At 41.1% G+C, this 21270-nt stretch overlaps 1 protein-coding gene across 8 annotated transcripts in view; it reads right to left on the bottom strand.

The window, feature by feature from the left end:
* Positions 1–21270, bottom strand: part of Dtna (dystrobrevin alpha) — a 363024-nt gene that overhangs the window by 116672 nt on the left and 225082 nt on the right. For all 8 annotated transcript variants that reach the window (XM_059246654.1, XM_059246652.1, XM_059246655.1 and 5 more), the window contains exons 3-4: positions 12630–12697; positions 5995–6075 (exon numbers count right to left, since the gene is read on the bottom strand). In XM_059246654.1, coding sequence (XP_059102637.1) covers positions 5995–6075; positions 12630–12696 — 148 coding nt within the window. In that variant the 5' untranslated portion in view covers position 12697. The remainder of the gene's footprint in view (positions 1–5994; positions 6076–12629; positions 12698–21270) is intronic.

Below are 21270 nucleotides of genomic sequence, written 5' to 3'. Positions count from 1 at the left end.
TTCTTGGGCGTTACGGTGAGTTGACTCCTAAGATGATCTCCCTAAGACTGCTGGTCCCTTGGTGTCACTGGCCTTCTCTCAGCCCTTCAGTGGAACCTTAATCCCGATACTCATCTGAGGGAAATTTACAGATAGATTTTGGGTACCCTTAAAATCTGAAGATCATCCGGTTCGTCCTGGCATAAATGACTAACTTGCCCCTTCACACACAAAGGCTGTTCATTCACAGAAGAGGAAATCAGAGACGAGCTCCAGCATAATCATCTGAGTAGTTCCCCAATGGTCAAGAAAGCTCTAAGACCTGAAGACAGTTCTCGGCTGGCACCCAGCAAGAAAACAGGACATCACTTGCACAACCACAAGGACAAGAATGGCATCAACAGCCAATGCACTTGGAAGAGGACCTCAGGTCCCAGATGTGAGCTACAGATTTCAGCCCAGTGTGATGCTAAGAACTGAGTGTGTAGCAACAGAAAATTGATGCAGAGAAGCCACAAGTAGATACACGGAACAGTGAAACAGGGGGACAGGATACACTAGTGCACTCCTTTGAAGAAAACGAGCAGGAGTACTTAGTACTAAGTACTAAGAACACATCTTTGAATTTCTCTTAACTGTGTAAGACTGATTGCTTGGCTAGTGAAATAACAAAACTACGTTACATCCACTCACTCATCTAAGACATTTTATTAGGAACTACTTGAGATGTGATATTCTTAGGTTGATTTTGCTGTGACCGAGAAACAAATCAATAGGTAGTGGTGCCTACAAATCCCGACAAACATTTACAGACCTTAATGTAGACAGAAGCGTATGTTCCCACAGACTCCTTCTGAATGGAGGGTATTTTCAAACGGCCTTTCACGTGGTAAGAAAAGATAATAATATGAGTAACTATGAAAGACCAGATGCAATTATAGACACTTTCACCTCTTTTGCTTTAAAAGAAAAGTTTAATTGTTGCTGCTGAGAGAGAGCAAAGCAGAGCTGAGGTGGGTGAAATGGGGGATGGGCTGCTCTTGCTGTGGGTGGGGGAGGGAGTATCCCGTGGCCGTGTTTTATTTTCTTTATTAAACAGGAGTGGCCCCAGGGATCTGAATTGTTTCTCATGTTGCCTTTCTTTTCACTGACTCCGAAGTAATCTCTGAAGGAGAAAAATGTGCTGATGTTGCAGGGTACCTGGGTCATTAAGCTTGCCATCGCTGACCACAGAAACACTACTCTAGATGGAAGTATTTATTTGCTTAAAATGAAGATGGCGAGGTTGTCATTTCACAGAGCTTATCAATGGTTTACAGGCTGTTTAGTTTTTGCAGACATTTAAATAATCTGGAAACTAAAATAAGATTATGAATGAGCAGAGTGTGTAAGGAATCTCGTTTTCTGCATTCTGTCCCCTTCTTTTCAGGACATAAACTAGCCAGTTTGATGTGCCTTAGGTTTTAGAGACATCCCTTTTTTTAATTCTATTAAGGAGTGTGTTATTATATCACGGGGAGGGAAGTTACAGCAGAATACAAGAATGAACAATTAGTGGAAGTAGTGATGTGGAAACAATTCCAATGGAGAAAAGCTGGAAATTCTGCCCATAAAAAAGGAGATGGATTCCTTACAGCTATTCTTTTACAAGCAAGAGTGGTGAATGCCTTTGATGGATGAAGAGACCTGGGCAAGGAAGGGTTTCTCTAAGCCTGAGGGATGCCAAGCTACTTTATATTCTACGAAGAATGAAGGATGTTACACAGATACATGTAAGAGAGAAAGAATGTCACAACATTTTTATCGATGAAATCAAACATTAAATGAGTGAGTAGAAATTTTCTCCCAAATGCTGGCTTCTAATGAGGATTAAATTCTTTTTTTGGGGGGGGCACAATTTATTTAATTGGGGGTACATATTATTGTTCCCTGTTACCAAATTTATTATAAATATCTATCTCTAAAAACTATTCTTTGTTCCTGGTGTATACAAAGAGAGGCACTAGCCTGTCTTTAAGTAACATTTTACAGTATTGGGAGTTTTTATTCTCAGCATCCGTCAAGATTTGTATCAGGAGATGGACTTGGCATCTGTAATGGGAATCTGTGCTCTGTGTGGGTAGGATGGATAATTAACTAACATGTGTGGTCTTTGATTTCAGGAAATAAAAAAATCCATACACTCCTGCTGTATTTGGGCAATTTTTCCGCTACGGGATGATTTCATAAGAGCCAATTTTATATGCTTTTCTTCTATAATGTGGGTTTTAAATTTAGTTTTCCTAATATGCAGAATAAATTTTACCTCTAAAGAAGTTTTGTACCTAAAAATAAACAACCTGTTCTTGGCTACAATCCATTGATTTCTATGAAATAAACGCTATAAGGAGCTGTCCTATGCATGACCTGATTGTTTATACCTAGCTCCCCTCCTCCAACTCCACATGAAAACTTAGTCTCCAATGTGACAGTGGTCGGAGTTGGGACCTTTAGAAAAGTGATTAAGTCCTTAAACTGGAGCCTCATAATGGGGACTAAGGCCCTTTTGAAAGAGGCCCTAGTGTGTGATTCTGCCGTCTCAATCATATGAGGTCTCCTGGAATGGAAGATGTTATCTATGAATCAGAAATTGGGCCCACAGCAGACACCAAGCAAATGGGGGCCTTCATCTCGGACTTCCCAACCACTGTAGCTATGAAAACAAATACGTTTCTACTGTTTACAAACTGTCGAGATTATGGCCAAGATACCGCAGTAACTCTGTTAGCAGGTGTCAGGCAGCTGCTCCTGGGACAAGCACTTCTTTGTCCCTTTATTGACTCCAAGCAAGCATGGGGTTGCTGTGTGTTACAGGGCAGGCCAGCTCTTATCTCCTTTGTGGTCCCTGCTGCAAGTTGTGAACCTCTGCTCTTCCTCTGGGCTCCCAGAGGTGACCAGAGTCTTTGTGCTCAGGAGAGGCCAACCCAATACATTCTGGTGCATTCTCTTTGTTGTGGAGTCAAACTCCACCATAATCCATCACGTTAGCTTTAACTGGAGACTAGAATGACTTTCCCCTAATGCAAGGCTGTAAACACACCGTTGAGGACTGTTATGCTGCCAAAATGACCACTCCTTCCAGCTACTTCTCTCGAAAACTCCAACATTGATTAAGATAAGCCAAGATCAATTGTGTTAACATTTCACAAGCAACTCTGAACATCACATTGTTTCACTTATCGTTAGGAAAGAAATTGGAGCAAACAGGTAGGTATGAATTTGATTCCCTAATCAATGTTGAAAGTATTTTAAAAAGTTTAATTTTAGTGCAGCGTTCCAGTCACGATTGCTTTTCTCTTCCGAGCTTTAACTTTAACTGGTTATTTTAGACTAATTTTTTAAAATGATATTTTTATAAATATATAAATATTTAAAATTTTTAAATTTTCATCCTAAAATGCATGAAGCCTACCAGGTTGCAAAGAACATACAATGTTTTTTTTTTTTTTCTTTTCCTATTGGCTCAATCCCTACTGAGCCTGTCCTATCCAGTCCAGAGTTTTCTCTAAGAAAGTGTCTCCCTTACATCAGGGCACTGTCTCTGCAGGACTTCCGAATACCGTGCCCATATTCCTGATGTGAACTTATGCACCACCAACAATCCAATCACCCAGTTAGACTCTGAGGAACTTTAAGGCTGCATCTCATGGTCAGCCACACTGGCTCTGCTTCCTGACCCAGGGCCGGACATGAAGCAGGAACTTATAGATGTAAGTTAAGAGGAAAGAGAATGGACACTACAAGACACTAGACAGGTTTGGGGTTCCTAGGTTCCCTTTAAATGGACTATTGTCCCCGCCGCTTCCATACTATTTTCCAAGTAGGCCCGTGTGGCCGGGTTATGATTTTTGGATGCAGAATAAAGATGAGACTTAAAAACAACAGGCAGCCGGGCAGTGGTGGTGCACGCCTTTAATCCCAGCACTCGGGAGGCAGAGCCAGGCGGATATTTGTGAGTTGGAGGCCATCATGGTCTCCAAAGTGAGTTCCAGGAAAGGTGCAAAGCTACACAGAGAAACCCCTTCTCGAAAAACAAGACCATTTTGCGGTCTTTCTGGAAGGGCCCACCTTTACTGCTAGAAGCCTAAGCAAAGCTAGAGAAACTTGGAGGGGGCTGCAATTCTCACCCCATTCTCCCCACTCCTCCCTCATCGGAAAGGCCATGGAGTGGAAAGAAGTCACAAGAATGTGGGAGAATTTCCTCACTTGGGAGATTCCTCATCTGCTCTGTTTTGGATAGCATCTAGGGGGAAGGGGAGCTTTTTCTCTGTGGAAGCCTTTTCCTTACCCCTTAACACCAGCACTGGAAAGGCTTTTACTGGCTCATTCACGCCTACAAATACAAATATAGCTACATCTTTTTTTTAAAAAAAAAAATCCAGGCCAATTAATTAATTAATTATTGAAAACAGGGTCTCCTTTTAGTGCAGGACAGCCTCAAAATCACTGTGTAGCCAACAATGACCTGGAACTTCTGATTCTTCTGCTCATGTGCCACCTGGTTAATGTGGTAAAAGGGACTTCATGTAAGCTAAGCAAGAACTCTACTACCTGAGTTATATCTCCAGCACTGGCCACAGCTCTTTTTACACACACACACACACACACACACACACACACACACACACACACACAGAATTTGTTTGCTTTTTAAATTTTTTTTTGTTTGTTGTGTGTGTGTGTTTTCTCCCCTTTCATCCCATCTCAAATCATGGCCGATTACTTATCCCCTGGCTAGAGAACTGCTCTAAGCACCTTGAGGGCCTGAATCACCTTGCCGTCTTTGTAGTCATCAACTGTACACCCAGAAGTGTGGGGCTGTATGGCTCACCCAGGGCTCTGGGAAATACCTGTGGAGACTCTGGCAGGGTAGACCTGGGGAAGTGACTAGCTCTGCATTCACCAAGAGTCTAATTCCCATGTTAGCTATTCAAGAACTATATGTACACTCTGGGTAGAACACTAGGGCTTACAGAAAAAACAAAGCCAAACCTGTTCTTTACTAATTAGAAAATGAGAAGTTATTAATTTTGAATGAGAGTCAAATCTTTAAAATGAACAGAATAAATTGACACAAATGAACCATGAAGTACTATTTTGCCCGAGAAAACAGTTGTGGCAGCACGAAGGGGCATGCTAACCCACAGCGGGCACTGAACTGCTCATGTGGTTGGCGCTCAGCTTGCTCTATGTCGTTTACAATTGGCAGCAACAGAAGCAGGTTCCTGTGTATTTTAAAGCTCTGTATCTTCTGCGGCTCTCGCCCACAAATGTAATCAACATATTGATTATTTTGGCTGATTTTATAATTTCAGAAATGAGTTCTAATGTTTTCTAGATGTTTATAAACACTGATAGTTATAAATGGGCATGTAGAGAGGATTTTATGTGTGATTGTTTACAAAGTACCTGGATATCATTAAAAATGCCATGGATAGTAAAGAGAGAAAACACTCCATGTAGATTGTAGAAATATCTCTCTTTCTTTCTAGATTGATTTATCTATCCTTTATCTGTCTGTCTGTCTGTCTACCTGCCTATCTATCTATCTATCTATCTATCTATCTATCTATCTATCTATCTATCATCTATCTGTATCAATCTATTTATTATCATCAATCATCTATTTATCTATATATATCTATATACATATATCCATCCATACATATACACATGTGTATTTATATCTATCTATAGATATATTTATATATATCTACAGAAAGAGAGATAGACACATATAGATAGAGATCTCAAGAGGCTCACCCATTCTAGGACTGTGGTAGTTAAGACTAAACCAGATTTTAGAGTTGCTTAGCAACAGTTTCTTTACCATTCATGACCACAATATCCTCCTTATTCTTCTGTAAACATATGTTTATCAATCCTTGTAGGAAAACCAGGCTTTAATAAACCCAGTAACAAGCATAAATGATAGTACTCATGTAGGTAATTAGCACAAACAAATGGCACACTTACAGTTGCATTTCTTCTGCACAAATCTCAGCTTGCATGCTGTTCTGTAGGTGGAGAGTCGGATACGATCCAGATCTTGAGCCCCTAGTATGAAAAAAAAGAGTATATATATGGTATGCCATTTGTATAGATAGGATCTTGTAATGTTTGTAAATAATATAACTGCAGATATAACCCATACACTTATTGGTACTTTTGTTAAAAATTCTTCATTTATGCAGAGATCCACAGCTAATCACTGGGCCAAGCTCTGGGAATCCTGTTAAAGAGAGGGAGGAAGGATAGTACAATCCAGGGCCATCAAAGTCATCACAAGGGAACCTGGGCTCATAGGAGATCACAGACTCTGGACCAACTAGCTTTGCACTAAGGGTAGACTTTGTATTTATTTAGGTAGTTTCTTTATTTTAATTTCCTGTTCTAATTAACCTGTATATCTTAAAAAAAAAATTCATCATCTTCTACTGGCATGTCAAACATCCTCCCCAGGTTAAAGGCTGGTTAATTTGATAGGGCTCTGTTGGAAACAAGATCTCTAAGATGCCAATGGCAGAATATAAGAAACTCCTGTGTGCTGAATCTGCTTTCATATTGCATGAAATTTTACTGGTGTCTAGTTGGCTTAGCAGTAAAGAATCCCCATATCTGTAAATAATGCTTTCAAAGAAAAAATTAGGGGGTATGTATTATTTGTATATGTTTTTCAAGAACAATCAAATTAAAGCTGGTCAAGATTATATCTATCTGTCATCCCATCGCTAAAGAGAATGAAGTGGGAGGAACATGTTTAAGGCTAGCCTGGGCTACAGAGCCTACATCAAAACAAAACAAACAAAAACAAAGATGGAAATGTACCTCAGTTGGTAGGGTACTTGCCTAGTATGCACAAAGCCTTATCTTTGATCCCTAGGTACCACACACACTGGGCATTGTGAGTCAACTCTGTGGAGTTGGATGCAGGATGAACATTAGAAGTTCAAGGTCGCCGGGCGGTGGTGGCACACGCCTTTAATCCCAGCACTTGGGAGGCAGAGCCAGGCGGATCTCTGTGAGTTCGAGGCCAGCCTGGGCTACCGAGTGAGTTCCAGGAAAGGCACAAAGCTACACAGAGAAACCCTGTCTCAAAAAACCAAACCAAAAAAAAAAAGAAGTTCAAGGTCATTCTAGGCTACATAGCAATTCTGAGGCCAGCCTGGGCTAGCCAACAAAAGACCCTGTATCAAAATAGCAACAACAAACAAACAAACAAAATGAACAAAGAGCAATGAGTTAAACACCAGTTAGTACACCAAGATTGTGATGTATCACACAATGATGTTTCCTATTTCAGCAAGACCTTAGTTGGAGTCTGAGAATGGTAACCGTTGTACTTCTGTGCCCCTCCCCCATGTAGAGGTCCTGAGGCATTTTTGCAAAGTACATTTCTACAGGATGTGGTAAAGAAGGATACAATGATGCGTGGGGATACAGAATCACCAATGGCTCTCTTCTTCCTTATCACTATTTTCTAGGCCTAACAAAATGAAAGGACTTAGATGTCTGTAAATAGTTCCTATTCATGCACATTTTTCTTGACTGATGGTATTAAATCCTAATATTAAAGGGCTTTTGGTAAACAAGCAACAAAATATAGCTTTGCAGATCCAACAGCACACTGCTTCCCACAGACACTGGGGACAGTGCTATGGGAACCATGTTGGATCTGGAGACCAGACACTGTGGCATGCTGCATAGAGTTCATTTTTTTTTTTTTTTTTTTTTTTTGGTTTTTCCAGACAGGGTTTCTCTGTGTAGCTTTGTGCCTTTCCTGGATCTCGCTTTGTAGACCAGGCTGGCCTTGAACTCACAAAGATCCGCCTGCCTCTGCCTCCCGAGTGCTGGGATTAAAGGCGTGTGCCACCACCGCTCGGCGGTGAGTTCATTTTTTTTAACCTCTGAAAAAAATCTACGACTTAATAAATTATGAACTTATTTAATTTTACTTGTGTGGTCTTTTGTTGAATGCCTATGATATAATGACATAATCTCTATGTCTTTGTCATTCTCTCTAAGTCATTGATTAAAACCAGTGACCTGCGCAGAGCCACAAATAGAGGCCCTGTGCTCCTGGAGGTCAGCCTTCCTCCAAGGCTGACTGAACCATTAATTGTTGCCCTAGGCGTGATCATGACACTACTTGTAAGTCTACTTTACTGTGGCCCTGCTCATGTTTGTCCAACAAATGTACAGCCTCAGAGCCTTTGTTAATTCTTGGCTGAAATTAAGGTTAATATTTATGTAATGGTATTTTCCTGATCTATGATTCTGGTGATCTTATTAAAAAGGGAAATTGTTTATTTTTTTTATTAAAATATGGAATTTAAATACATGATAAAAGGAACCAAGCAGAGTGAGCATTCTCCCATTGAATTCTTTTCTGGGGAGGGTAGTGCCTTTTTTTAAAATTATATTTCATTATCCACTAATGGTGTTGGTTTCTTTTTAAATTACATCAGTGGTATATAATTCTTTAAAACTTGAAAATTCAGCTCACATAAATGATTTATCAGACTTGCTTCACACTAATATACAGTGGGAGATACATAATTAAAGGCAGTGATGGACACAATTTCTTCTATATCTGTATATATTTGAGAATTTTCATAATAAACCCCATAAGGTGCACATGTCTAAGGAAAGATGCTCTTGCTCTGTCTCCTCAAATCTTTACTGCCCATTTCATGGTTGGAAGGTGTGATGAAAACAGGAGCAAAGATGTATATAAGAAAATGTGTGTGTTCACAGTTATCAGTTTCAAGTTCCATGTTTCTTCTTTTAATCCATCTGTCTCAGGTTTCTATTGCTGCAACAAAACACCATGACCAAAAAGCAAGTTGGGGAGGAAAGGGTTTATTTAGCTTACATTTCCACATTGCTGTTCATCACTGAGGGAAGCCAGGACAAGGAACTCAAATAGGACAGGATCCTGGAGGTAGGAGCTGATGCAGAGACCCTAGAGGAGTGCTGCTCACTGGCTTGCTCCCCATGGCTTGCTCAGCCTGATTGCTTATAGAACCCGGGACCACCAGTCCAGGGATGACACCATCCACAATAGGCTGAGACCTTCTCCATCAATCACGAATTCAGAATCTCAAATGGCTGAAGACATTTAAAGAATTGCTCAGCATCCTTAGTCATCAGGGAAATGCAAACAAAATGACTCTGAGATACCATCTTACACCTGTCACAATGGCTAACATCAAAAACACTGGTGACAGCTTACGTTGGAGAGGATGTGGAGCAAGGGGAACACTCCTTCAGTGTTGGTGGGAGTGCAAACTTGTACAGCTACTTTGGAAATCAGTATGGTGACTTATCAGAAAATTGGTAATCAATCTACCTCAAAACCCAATGATACCACTCTTAGATAAATACCCAAGAGATGCTGAACCATACCACAAGGACACTTGTTCTACTATGTTCATAGGACATTATTTGTAACAGCCAGAACCTAGAAACAACCTAGATGCCCATCAACTGAAGAATGGATTAAGAAAATGTGGTGCATTTACACAATGGAGTACTACTCAGCAGAGAAAAACAATGACATCATGAGGTTTGCAGGCAAATGGATGGAACTAGAAAATAGCATCCTGAGTGAGGTAACCCAGACTCAGAAAGATAAAAATGGTATGTACTCACACCAGAGTATCTTTCTAAGGACCTGGCTGTCAGCCCCAGGGAATTAATCATTGAGAGAGACAGGGCCCTGTCTCTCAGTCTCCCTGGAAGAAGAGCCCAACTTCTTAATTGTCGTCACTAGCAATCAGGTGACCTAATCACGATGACCAGCCTCCTAGCACAAACCTTTCAGATGTAGGAGGTAATCTCTTGTTCTTACTACAATACTTTAATAAGTCTTTAGTTGCCCATTTGGCTCGTGTGATCGTGAGGTGAGAATATTCTTTCTCATCCATAATATTCAGAACAACAAATATGCCTCCCTTTCACTGTTTTTTTTCCTTTTTAAAAAACAAATCATTTCTAGATAAAATATAATTAGTCACACTTATGGATTCTAGTCCTGGTTTTGCTCTCTGGAGATCACAGATTCCTGGAAGATGTTTATTCTTGGCTATTTTAACACATTGTCAAGAAGATCTAGGCTGTGTGACAGTCCACCCATCAACAGTGTTTCTTCCCTTTGCACCCCAGCAACTGTTTCCTTCTACTGAGGAGGTGTCTCAGTGATGAGCTGAACAGGCCGGCGGAACCAACGGACCATTAAAGGCAGCCAGCTGCCTTTCACAGGCCTTGGCCGATAACTGAGTCTTCAGCCTGTTGGGAAGAATGATTGATACCTATGTATTTGGCTTGCCTGTTATTCTCATTATTTATCAGTAGAGCTCACAAAGCTATCTAACAAGGGCTCATGGCAGTCCTGTGGCATTCTTAGGAAAAGGGAAACTTATAAAAGAGTCACAGTTTTCCTAAGTCTCCCCGTTCTCTACTCCCATAACAGAGTCTCAGGTAGCCCAGGCTGGCCTCCCACCCATTATACAGCCAAGGATGACTTCGTGTTCCTGATCCTCCTGCCTCTACCTCCCTGTGCTAAGATTACAGATGGGTGTCAGCATGTCTGGCTGCTGGTTGTTCTGTTTGTATGAACATATTTGTGTCAGATATTCCTTGAGTCTGCTGACTTCAATTTAGTGGACGTGTGTAACATTGCTTTTTACTTGTGCCAGAAACTGCACCAGATAGGGAAGAAACTAGACACCTGAACTTAGATAAGTATTACTAAAACCATTAAGAAAGCACACTTCCGTAAACATTAGAGTGTGTCAGCTGATCAATATTTAGTATTTCAAAGGCAAGGTAAAAGATTTGACAGGTTTTCTTTTGTATAGACAATATTAATAATTGTTCTGTGTCTAGCAAGATATTTGCCCATGATGGAGTTTGCTCAGATATTAAAACAGGTTTTCTCCATCAAATACATTGCTCTTTAATATTTTCTCCTTGTATTTTAATTATGTAAATTGTATTTTTCCTTTAAAAACTTTGTTTTTAATGAAAAATAATTCTGTGTATTTATGGTACACACTTTACTTTTGTGATCCACATAGTCTAGCTAACTAACGTTCCATCACTTAATTAATTAATTAATTTTTTGGTGGGGATAATATATCTATTCCTTATAGAAAATTTGAAAGATGCAATACATCATTAACAGCAGTACGGTAGTTTATTAAAATTTATTCCTCTGGTCTAACCAAGATCTTGGCAGATCATAACTAGATGTGTGCCTACAAAAAAGACACAATTCCAGGGTGATCAGTCATTCCAGAAGTAAAGATGGCAGCATTAAACACAGCAGGGGATGCTGAGAAGTCTCAGCTGAAGCTCTCACAGACACTTAAGACTCAGTGAGTGCCATCTGGACGGTTGCAGTGCATGCCTCTCATCCCAGCACTTGAGAGGCAGAGGCAGGCGGATCTCTGTGAGTTCGAGGCCAGCCTGGGCTACAGAGTGAGATCCAGGACAGCCAGAGCTACACAGAGAAACCCTGTCTTGAAACAAAACAAAACAAAACAAAACAAAACAAAACAAAACAAAACAAAACGACTCTGTAAGTGCAAAAGGCTAGCAGATGTCTGGGAGTCCCCATGTCAATTCTAACTCTGTTTCCTCTGTTAATTTTAACACTGCACAAGTGCCAGCAGATAATTGGAAAATTATTTAACCCTCCTTATTATCAGGGAATTTTTCTTCTGCTTTCCAACCCCTATGCCTACCAATATTATCTATCCCGTTTTCAATATAAATTTCTTTTCTATCACTTCCTGGGGGAAGGAGCTTACAAGTCACTCCAGAGCACTCTCAAAAACTAAAACTCACAGAACAAGAGAGCCAAAATGTTTTTCCTTATAACATTTAATTTGAGAACGATGTGTCTCCTCTTTTTATGAAGGATCAAACTGGTCTACACGGGAGGAGATGTCATCAGCACAAGTTACATAGAAGTCAGGCACCTTCATAGATCAACCACCAGAAAATACCATCAGTGTTTGTGGTCCCTTACAGATGCCACCCCAACTGCTTTTATCTTTTGTTAGCCTTTGCTTTTTTAAAAAAATGGTTTTTGGGACAGACTGCCATCCAAAGGTGGTCCAAACGACAGCTTACAATGTTACATTATTTTGGTTTAGTTTGACCAGTATTTCCACTTAGCGTTTGAATGTATTATATCATTTTCCGGGGAAGATATTCAAAGATGTGTTTCAGCAGTTTTATCCTACGGCAGCCACGTGATAGTGCAGGCAGGTGAGTGTAGACTTCAGATATTAGTGGACTGCACTAAAGTCAACACAGAGCAGTGCTATCCAGTGTGTCCGCTGGCCTGCAAGTACACAGGCCCAGAAACATTGTTTTCAACCTATGAAATGAGAGTGGAGAAGCAAATTATAAGAAATCTCCAACTAATTCAATTCTCACCTAATGATAGGCTGAAATGGCCAAGTGCATAGTTTATGCAAGGCACTGAGGATTTTATGGAGAAGCCCAGATGCACTAAGGAGACTACATGGTTATTTCTGGCTTTTTCATGAATATTCAATGCACACTGAGGGGAGTTCCCTTAAAAGTTCCGTACTTACTCATCTCTGCAAACAGCTGTCTTCTCTCTGCCATGGTATTTCCTCTTTTCCCACTATCTTCAATCATTCTGTGGGACAAAATTGTGACAACATGTGTTACTCTGATGCTAAGCAGGCAAACAGCCATTGCTATGTGAGCACATTAAACGGGCCTGTGCCACAGACAAGAATCAGCCGTTGAACTGGTTTATTCAAAAGCCCAGGGTGCTGGGGAGAGGGCTCAGTAGATAAGGCACACGTGGCCTGCAGGTATGAAGACCAAGAGTTTGGACCTTCAGAACCAAAGTGGAAACAGGACAGGCCTGGCTGCTGCCTCTATTCCCATTCTTTGGGAAATAGAGACAGTGGGAGCCTCAGTGGAGTACCCCAGGTTTAACAAGAGACCCCACTTCAATAAATAAAGTGAGGACTGAGGAAGACACTTGATGTCAACTTAGGGCCTCCATACAGACTGCTTAATACATAATCCACACACGAAAGTATATCTGTTATACTTTTATACATTTATAAACGAGATATATCATTCCTTTAGACTACTGTGCAAAATTCCCATATGTCATACAGTTGTTGAAAAGGATATAAATGTTTTCATTTCCTAACATACAGGGAATCATGGCATTGACCTGGTCTAGCTGTCTTGAGAGGCATGGGTCATAGGTTGTTCAGGTTAGAGTCTGTGGCTCCATGGCACTGTGTGCCTTTCATAGTTTCTGAGAACCCAAGACTCTCCCTCAGGCAGAGCAGCATTCAGGGTTCCTGTGTATCCTGCATTCCCTAGAAGTCAGCAAAGCATATAGAAGCTTGACTGGACAATTAGTCTTAGACATTAACCTTGTGGACCCTGGATGGCTTGCACACGTCATTGTATCCTGGCAACTACAATTGTATTCTTCCTGGCAACCGCCATGATATTCTGTTTTTGATAAGGGGATAAGAAGTCTGATTGTTTCCAATAAACTTGTCTCAGCCTCAGTCTTCCGGTGACCCCTCTGACTCAGCCTGGTTGATATTATCTCTGACTACAACCAGGTAACTCAGGTTTGGTAAGTAAGTGCTGGTGTTTATACTAATATTAAAATTACTGAGTAGCATATGACCCAAATGTTATAAGTAAACACAACCATTGTGGTTTGAATGAGAATGGCCCCCACAGGCTCATATATTTGAATATTTGGTCTCTAGTTGGTGGAATTTGGGGGGAAGGAGTAGGAGGTGTGGCCTTGTTGGAGGAGGTGTGTTGTGTCACAAGGGCGGGGGCGGGGAGATGAGTTTTGAGGTTTCAAAAGCCCACAGCACTCCTGGTTAGCTTTCTCTCTCTCTCTGCCGCCAGATGTTAGCTCTCAGCGGCTGCTCTGGTATTGTGTCCGCCTACCTGCAGCCATGCTTCCTGCCTCACGAGCTTGGAATCTCACTCCTCAGAACTGTGAGCCCAAATAAATGTCTTCTTTTATAAGTTTCCTTGGTCCTGGTGTCTTCCCACAGCAATAAAAATGTAACTAAAACAACCACCAGGACGTGTACTGGGCCCTGGATGAAACAGGTGCTGAGTCAGCTCCTCCTAGCAGACTGCTTACTCTAGAGCGAAAGGAGCAGGTAGAGTTGACATACAGTGATCTGGAGAAAAACCTTCCCTTTCTGACTCACATCCCACCTCCTTCACTGCAGAGGAAGTGGGTAGATTACACCTGACATCCACGAAGTCATCTGGAGAGAGCTTCCAGTTTTTATTTCAAGGGCTCAGAAACAGAAGAGAAGCAGTGGGAGAGACAGGGAACAGAGCCAGCCTGCGTTCCTGTATCTGTCTATGTGCTGGGGCAGGATGGAAAGAACCCTTAGAATAAACATGAAGGAATGCGGGCTGGGACTGCCTGGGCATATCTGTGAGGTGAAGGGTGGCATCTGAGGTCATCACTCTGTCTGGACCCCTCACTTGCACTGAAATGTCTCATTTCTAAGCTAATGCCTTTCTGAAGGTAGTTGAGGATAGTAACTCATTCATTTAAGATTCTTCACATTGTATTTATTGAAGAAATGAATGAACAGGGAATACAAAAAGTAGAAAGAGAGGTGAGAAAAACGATAGCTATATTTTCTTTACATAAAATGGACTTTCAAATTATACTTCCACGACCTGACATAGAAAAATGAAATTCAAACTGTACTCATTTCAGAGATTCATTATGTGAAAAATGAGAAAACAAGGTTATTTGCGCTTATCAAAATCCAGGACTATAAATGTCTAAGCAAAATCATGTCTCACGAAGTGGAAGTTGAAAAAGTTGCAAACTCCATGAGTGTCAGCTTCTGGTTTATCAATACTTTCATTGTTACTGTTATTAATTCACTCATAAAAGAACCATAAGCTACACAATAATTATTAATTTTCACTTTGGAATAAAGTATATATCTTATGAGGGAAAATTCATTGGTGTTAAATCTTAGGAGGCATAGAAAACACAGTATCAGATAAAAAGGAAAATGATGTGCCTCTCATTATCTCCAGAGTTCCTGGGACGCACCAAGCCAGATAAAACTGATATTCTTACTTTCTTCAGTCATTACAGCCAAGGAAAGAATGGACATGCTAACTAGCTTCCATCTCAAACTGATTGGGTGGTGTGTGGGGCTTTCTCTGTCTTTGTCTCTGTCTCATGCTGTCTTCCTTGATCACTCTCCACAATACCCTTTGAGACAGGCTTCCTCACTGAACCTGGAGTGGGCCTATGGGTCTAGAATGATGACCAGTGGGATCCAGAGACCCCTGTCTCTTCCCTTCCAGTGCTGGAGACACAGGGGCCACCACATGCCCAGCCATTTTACATCAGTACAAGGATCTCAGGTCCTCATGTAGCAAGCACTCTACTGGTTGAGCCAACTCCCCAGCCCCTCAACAGGGACAGCTCTTGAAGTGTGTTCCAGAATCAGACAGGTGAGTACCACCATTGTGGTTGGTACTTATCCATGAAAATGACACTGTAATACACTTCTACATTTTGTCACCATAGAAACAGAACAGCAAGGCCCTGAATAGAGGATGCACTGAGTACTTCTATAGGCCTACAGTTTTGCTTGGAGAGCAATGGAACTTGGCAAGGATCTCTAGTTTTCATGAATTTTAGTAGAACAACAGTTGTCCAAAGTCATATAGCAGAGGGAGGGGACAGTATTATTGTTTGTCACAAGGTGCAGCTCACCTATACATCTCATTTGTTCAATATATGTCTCCCCTTGTAGAAAGGACACCTGCAAACTTAGGCTCTTACATAAGTGCTGCCAGTGTGGAAGGAAAGAGCAGTGATAAGTGAATGATAAGCTCCTTCTGCCATCTCCTGCTTAAAGCTCAGTTCCCAGGATTATACAGAGTACCTGCTGTCTTCACTCACTAACCCTCACCCAATAATTTAAGAAACAAACACCCATAAAGTAGGAATTCCAGCATTCACCTCTCTCTGCTTCCTGACTGCGTATGGTGTGAGCAGCCGTCCCACACTCCTACCATCATGTCTTCCAACCATGATAGATGACTTCCCCTATAAACTATGAGCCCCATTAAAACTCCCATTCCTTAAAAAAATAAACATTTGAAATGGAGCTGTAAGTTTTCAGACACTTTCATAGTTTCCTAAGATCCAAAGATTAAAAAGACATGACCTTATGGAGCTCTGTGCTTTCTAAGATCTCAGTTGAGAAATGGAAAAAAATTCTGGTAAGTATTTATAGCTTAGTGTAACACATACCATGTGAAAGCATGCACTGCTAGAAGTCGTGGCTTATTTATGAGATCTGAGAAGGACATCACAGAAAGGGCGACTCTAGCATAGCACGATAAAGAACAAACATCACTTCTCTTTTTTAAGATGGAAGAGTGCAGGAAAAAGTAATTACAGTCAGGAGGAATCATGGGAAAGCACATAGATTTCAAGAGGGTATTGCCCACTGGGGAACTGAGAATTAGCCAGCATCTCTGTGTGTAAGTGTTAGTGGAGATGTGGAGAAACGAAGCAACATCCAATTTGGCAAGTCTGATGTCTAGACCATATAGGGGCCTTCTTCCTACAGGAGACAGCCAGGGTACCACCCAAGATCTAAGCAGAGAGTTCACATACAGAGATTTAGATTTTGGCAAGGCAACTATCAGGTGAAGTGGGACAAAGCCTGGGTAGTCAGGAGAGTAGGTGTGGGATCCTGTGGTTACAGGAGGTGTTCAATTAGCTGCATGCTCCAGTGTCTTAGAACAAGACTTGCACGTACATAGTCATTTTTTACGTTGGTGCCTCTGCTGGATAGTCTAATGTCAAGTTGACACAGCTAGAGTTATCTGAAGGGAAGGAACCTCAACTGGAAAAAAAGAAAAGAAAAGAAAAGAAAAGAAAACAACTCCCATGAGATATGGCTAAGGCAATTTCTTGATTAGTGATTGATGAGAGAGGGTCTAGTCCATTGTGGGTGATGCCATCCCAGGGCTGGTGGTTCCGGGTTCTATAAGAAAGCAGGCCGAGCAAGCCATGGAGAGCAAGCAAGTAAGCAGCACTCCTTCATGGCTTCTGCATCAGCTCCTGCATCCAGGTTCCTGCCCTGCTTGCGTTCCTGTGCTGACTCCTTTGGGGATGAACTGTGATGTGGAAGTGTAAGCTCGAAAAACCTTTTCCTCCTCGACTTGCTTTTTGATCATAGTGTTTCATTGCAGCAATAGAAACCCTAAGATAGTGCCCATCAACAGATGAACAGATAAAGAAAATGTGCCGTAGATAAACGATGGAGTGTTAATCATCCATAAGGAAGATTGTGTTAGGTCATTTTCAGGAGGATGGGTGAATCGGAGACTGTTACATTAAGCAAAAGAAGCCAGACTTAGAGAGACAAATTCTGTGTGTTTTCTCTCAGATGTGGAACTTAGACTTTGGTTTTTAAAGACATGTAAATAAAAGGAGGACAATGGAAGTTGGTAAGAGGGACAAGATTGGGTACTAGAAGGCTAAATTTTGTTAAAGTATATTATATACAGGCATGGTATGTCAAAATAAACATAATTTTTTTATTCAATTAATCTATGCTAATTATTTTTTTAAAGAGGAGAAAACTACAATGTGTTAAGAAGGGCCCCAACTGTCTGTAACTGTGGGGAGCTTTGAAATGAAGTATCAAACAGCTTGAGACCCAGCAAGAAATAAAGAATAAATCCACAGAGGCTGTATAAGGGGAAGGGCTGCAAAATGCTATTTTCTAGGTGAGACACAGCCGTGTATACGTGGTCTCACAGCAGTTCTGGATGCCTGAACTGGCCAGGCCTGCCCAAGACCCTGCCTGTCAACAGCCAATCAATCACAGAGGGGCTCAAGGGGCCCCACATTTCCCTGCTGATCTATTGACAACTGATGGATTCTCGGAGAAGGACAGCCATTGTCTTTAGTTGTGCACCAAACAGTGAACCTACCATGCACCTATGGCCAGTTCCAAAGCCATGGTCACACAGATGGCCCTGGTTACAATCAGTGGGTCACAAAACAAAAAGACAGGCATGTAGCAGAGGCCCTTATGGAAAAGAGGAGGTGACAGGTAGAGGGGGACTCAAGTGGGGGGGAACATAAACAATGTATTCTGTACATGTATCAAACTATCAAAGAACAAATTTAACTGAAAAAAAGTATAAAAATAATACATGTAGATGCAGAATGGTAGAAGAAATATCAATTATGGTTTAGCAATAGTGGGAATAAGTTCACACTGAAATGCCACACCCTCAAGCTATTTCTGGAGTGGCCTTGCTTTAATTCAACACCATCTACAATAAATGTTTAGTTTATTACACATGATATAGAAGAAGTTTGAAAGAAACAACTTAAACTCATGGTGTCCTACACTTGCATAACTTCCTAAAATATCTCAACCTTGAGAGGAAATTGGGGAACATTATGGTTCCTGAGTTATAACCGAACATCTGAAGACTCGGGCAGGTAAAGTTAAATAGCATTTTTCTCTCAGGGCATATCATTAACTCCATGTATATTTTGTTTTTAGTTTTTAAATTCCTAGACTTGCATGGGTCCAACTGCCAGTAACAACATTCTTGATGTTTCCGCATGGTGCAGATTAAGATTTCCTGAAATTGGGAAGCTGAAGCAAATGTAATAAGACTGGGTGACTTAACGGAAAAGAATCCCAGACCTCCCAAATCTGCTGGGAAATGCCTTTGTGTGTCATTTCTTAATGGTTGCCTCCTGTGTGAAAGTATTGTTATACTGGAAATCACTGAGAAGAGTGAAACAATCCAGGGTGTCCAGATTTATGTAACCCCAGACACATGTAAACATGCCAGGTCACACACGAATTCACATTCACAATTGAAAGCTGCATAAGCCTGCAGTGTTTGTAGAACTGTCTGGCTCGCCTCTGCTCTTGCTCCTCGTTAGCAAGTGCTTGCAGACTGTGTTTAATACGGTGATACTCCTCCAGAAGTTCATTTCCTTCCCTTTTGCTCCAGGTGGGCGAAAAGAAATGCTGGGGTCAGCAGTCACGCCTTATTGCAATCCAGGAGTTCATAACAATGAAACCCATCTCAAGTTCCTTTCCTCCTTTGATTGGTTTATTGGTGCCATAGAAACACCTGTTGCTACTTTTGTGATGAAGGAAGTCTTCTCATATGAACTTTCCATATTTATGTTCCAGTCCTAACTTTTACCAATATAAAAAAGGATTCAGAACTTTTAGTCCAAGTGTAATTGTGTTCCCTTTTCCTTCCTACAGGAGCCTATGGCAGTTGGAAAATACTGTGGTTTATATAAATGTTTGTTTGATGGATCTGTCTATCTATCTATCTGTCTGTCTATCTATCTATCTATCTATCTATCTATCTATCTATCTATCTATCTTTCTATCTATCTATCTATCTATCTATCTATCTATCTATCTATCTATCTATCTATCTATCTATCTACCTATCTATCTATCTATCTATCATCTACCATCTGTCATTTTCTATCATTCATCCATCAATGATCTACTTGTCTGCAATCTGTTATCTATTTTCTATCATCTATCTTATATCTATTATCTATTCATTTATAATTTCTCCATCTGCCTGCCTACATGTCTACCTACCTATCTACTTAGGAGGGGCAGATACACTCCTTTAGTGTAATGGCCAGCCAGGTGGGTTCCCAGCAATTTGTTCTATCGGAAGTTTCCAATGTAGCGCTTCTCAGATCTGCTGCCCATCCGCCAAGTCCAGAGTCTTTATCCACAGTACCAATCTTTTGTCTATGTGATGTGGACATGGTGGACACTTGGGCCTTTCAGATGGTTTTGGTACACAGCTAGAATTTGAAAGAGATGTTTAGAAACTGCACTTACTAAAAAGCATCTATGCCTCATAAGATACTGAAAGTAGGATAAAGCCCACAGGCCTCTGTTCTTCTTCTGTATGTAGCTAGCTGAAAACACAGAGATAAGCCACTATCCTTAACCTCTACTTGAGTCACCTTGAATTTCAAGAAAAGCCAGGCCTCATAGTGCAGAGCCCATGACCCTGTATGAGGACAGTTGTTCACAAGCGCAAGGATGTACCCTCAGCCACTCAGACAGATTAACAATTCTAGGGACCACTTTGTGAGACAGACAAGACTAAAACAATGATGGGTGGGACTTGGCTTTGGCCAGGTTCTGTAATTATGATTATTTTTTTCTTTTTATTTACTTTTAACTTTCTTTTTATTTATTCTCTGTGTCTTTCACATCATGCATCTCGATCCCACTCATTTCCCCATCCCTTCCTATCAGCTTTCTGCCCTTGCAAACCCCTTAAAATAAAATTTAAAAGAAAAAAAAAAAAGAAAAAAATCAATCTTGTCATGGACGCTGTAGTGTGACACAGTGAATCACGCAATAAACCCTTTTATCCATATATCTTTACTTGCAAGTGTTCATTGCAAAGAGTCATTGGTCTAGTTCGAGGCCTCTGGTTTCTGGTACACTATTGATCCTGGGCCCTCACTGGAACTCCTCTTGGTTATCCTGCTGTTGCCCTGTGTCGTGGAGATCCTGCAGCTTTGGGTCTGCAGGTCCAGCCCCTTTCATGTGCTCCAGCAGATTATAGATAGGGTAGATGTTGGGGTGGCCAACTCATAACTCTGGTTCTGGGCCTGGGTGGTTGCAGGGTTGGTCAGCCTGCCAGTTTTCCCTTGTTCTCACCACCAGGGTGAGCTCTCCAGCATTGCCCCAGCTAGTTCTCTCCTTGGAGTGATGAGCAGGGGACAGGGCCAGTTCTCCTGCTTTCATGCCCTTAGGGTCAGCTCATATTTTTTGCTTTTGATTTAAACCTAAACCTCATTTCAGTACCCTGAAAAAATAGGCTTGGAGTCACTTGAGCCTATTATATGTTCCTATGTAGCCATACTGCATCAATCTCCGTCTGGTTTTCACTATTACTAGTCTGTTTAATTGGCCATTTGGGGACAGTGATTGAGCATATCCTACTGGGACTACTGGAGCCTGAGCTTTCACCTTAAAAATCCTAGTAACAAGCTGAACTAGACATATGATGCTAGTTGAGTTTGAGTATGAACTTATTTGTATACGAGAGTGGCATTCTCAGGTTACTTTGCAGTCTTTCGTTGTACTTCATAAGAGTTTGTGAAAAGTACCT

This window comes from Peromyscus eremicus, chromosome 19, assembly GCF_949786415.1.
Source record: "Peromyscus eremicus chromosome 19, PerEre_H2_v1, whole genome shotgun sequence".
Lineage (NCBI taxonomy): Eukaryota > Metazoa > Chordata > Mammalia > Rodentia > Cricetidae > Peromyscus > Peromyscus eremicus.
This window is presented reverse-complemented; position numbering and strand designations above follow the sequence as displayed.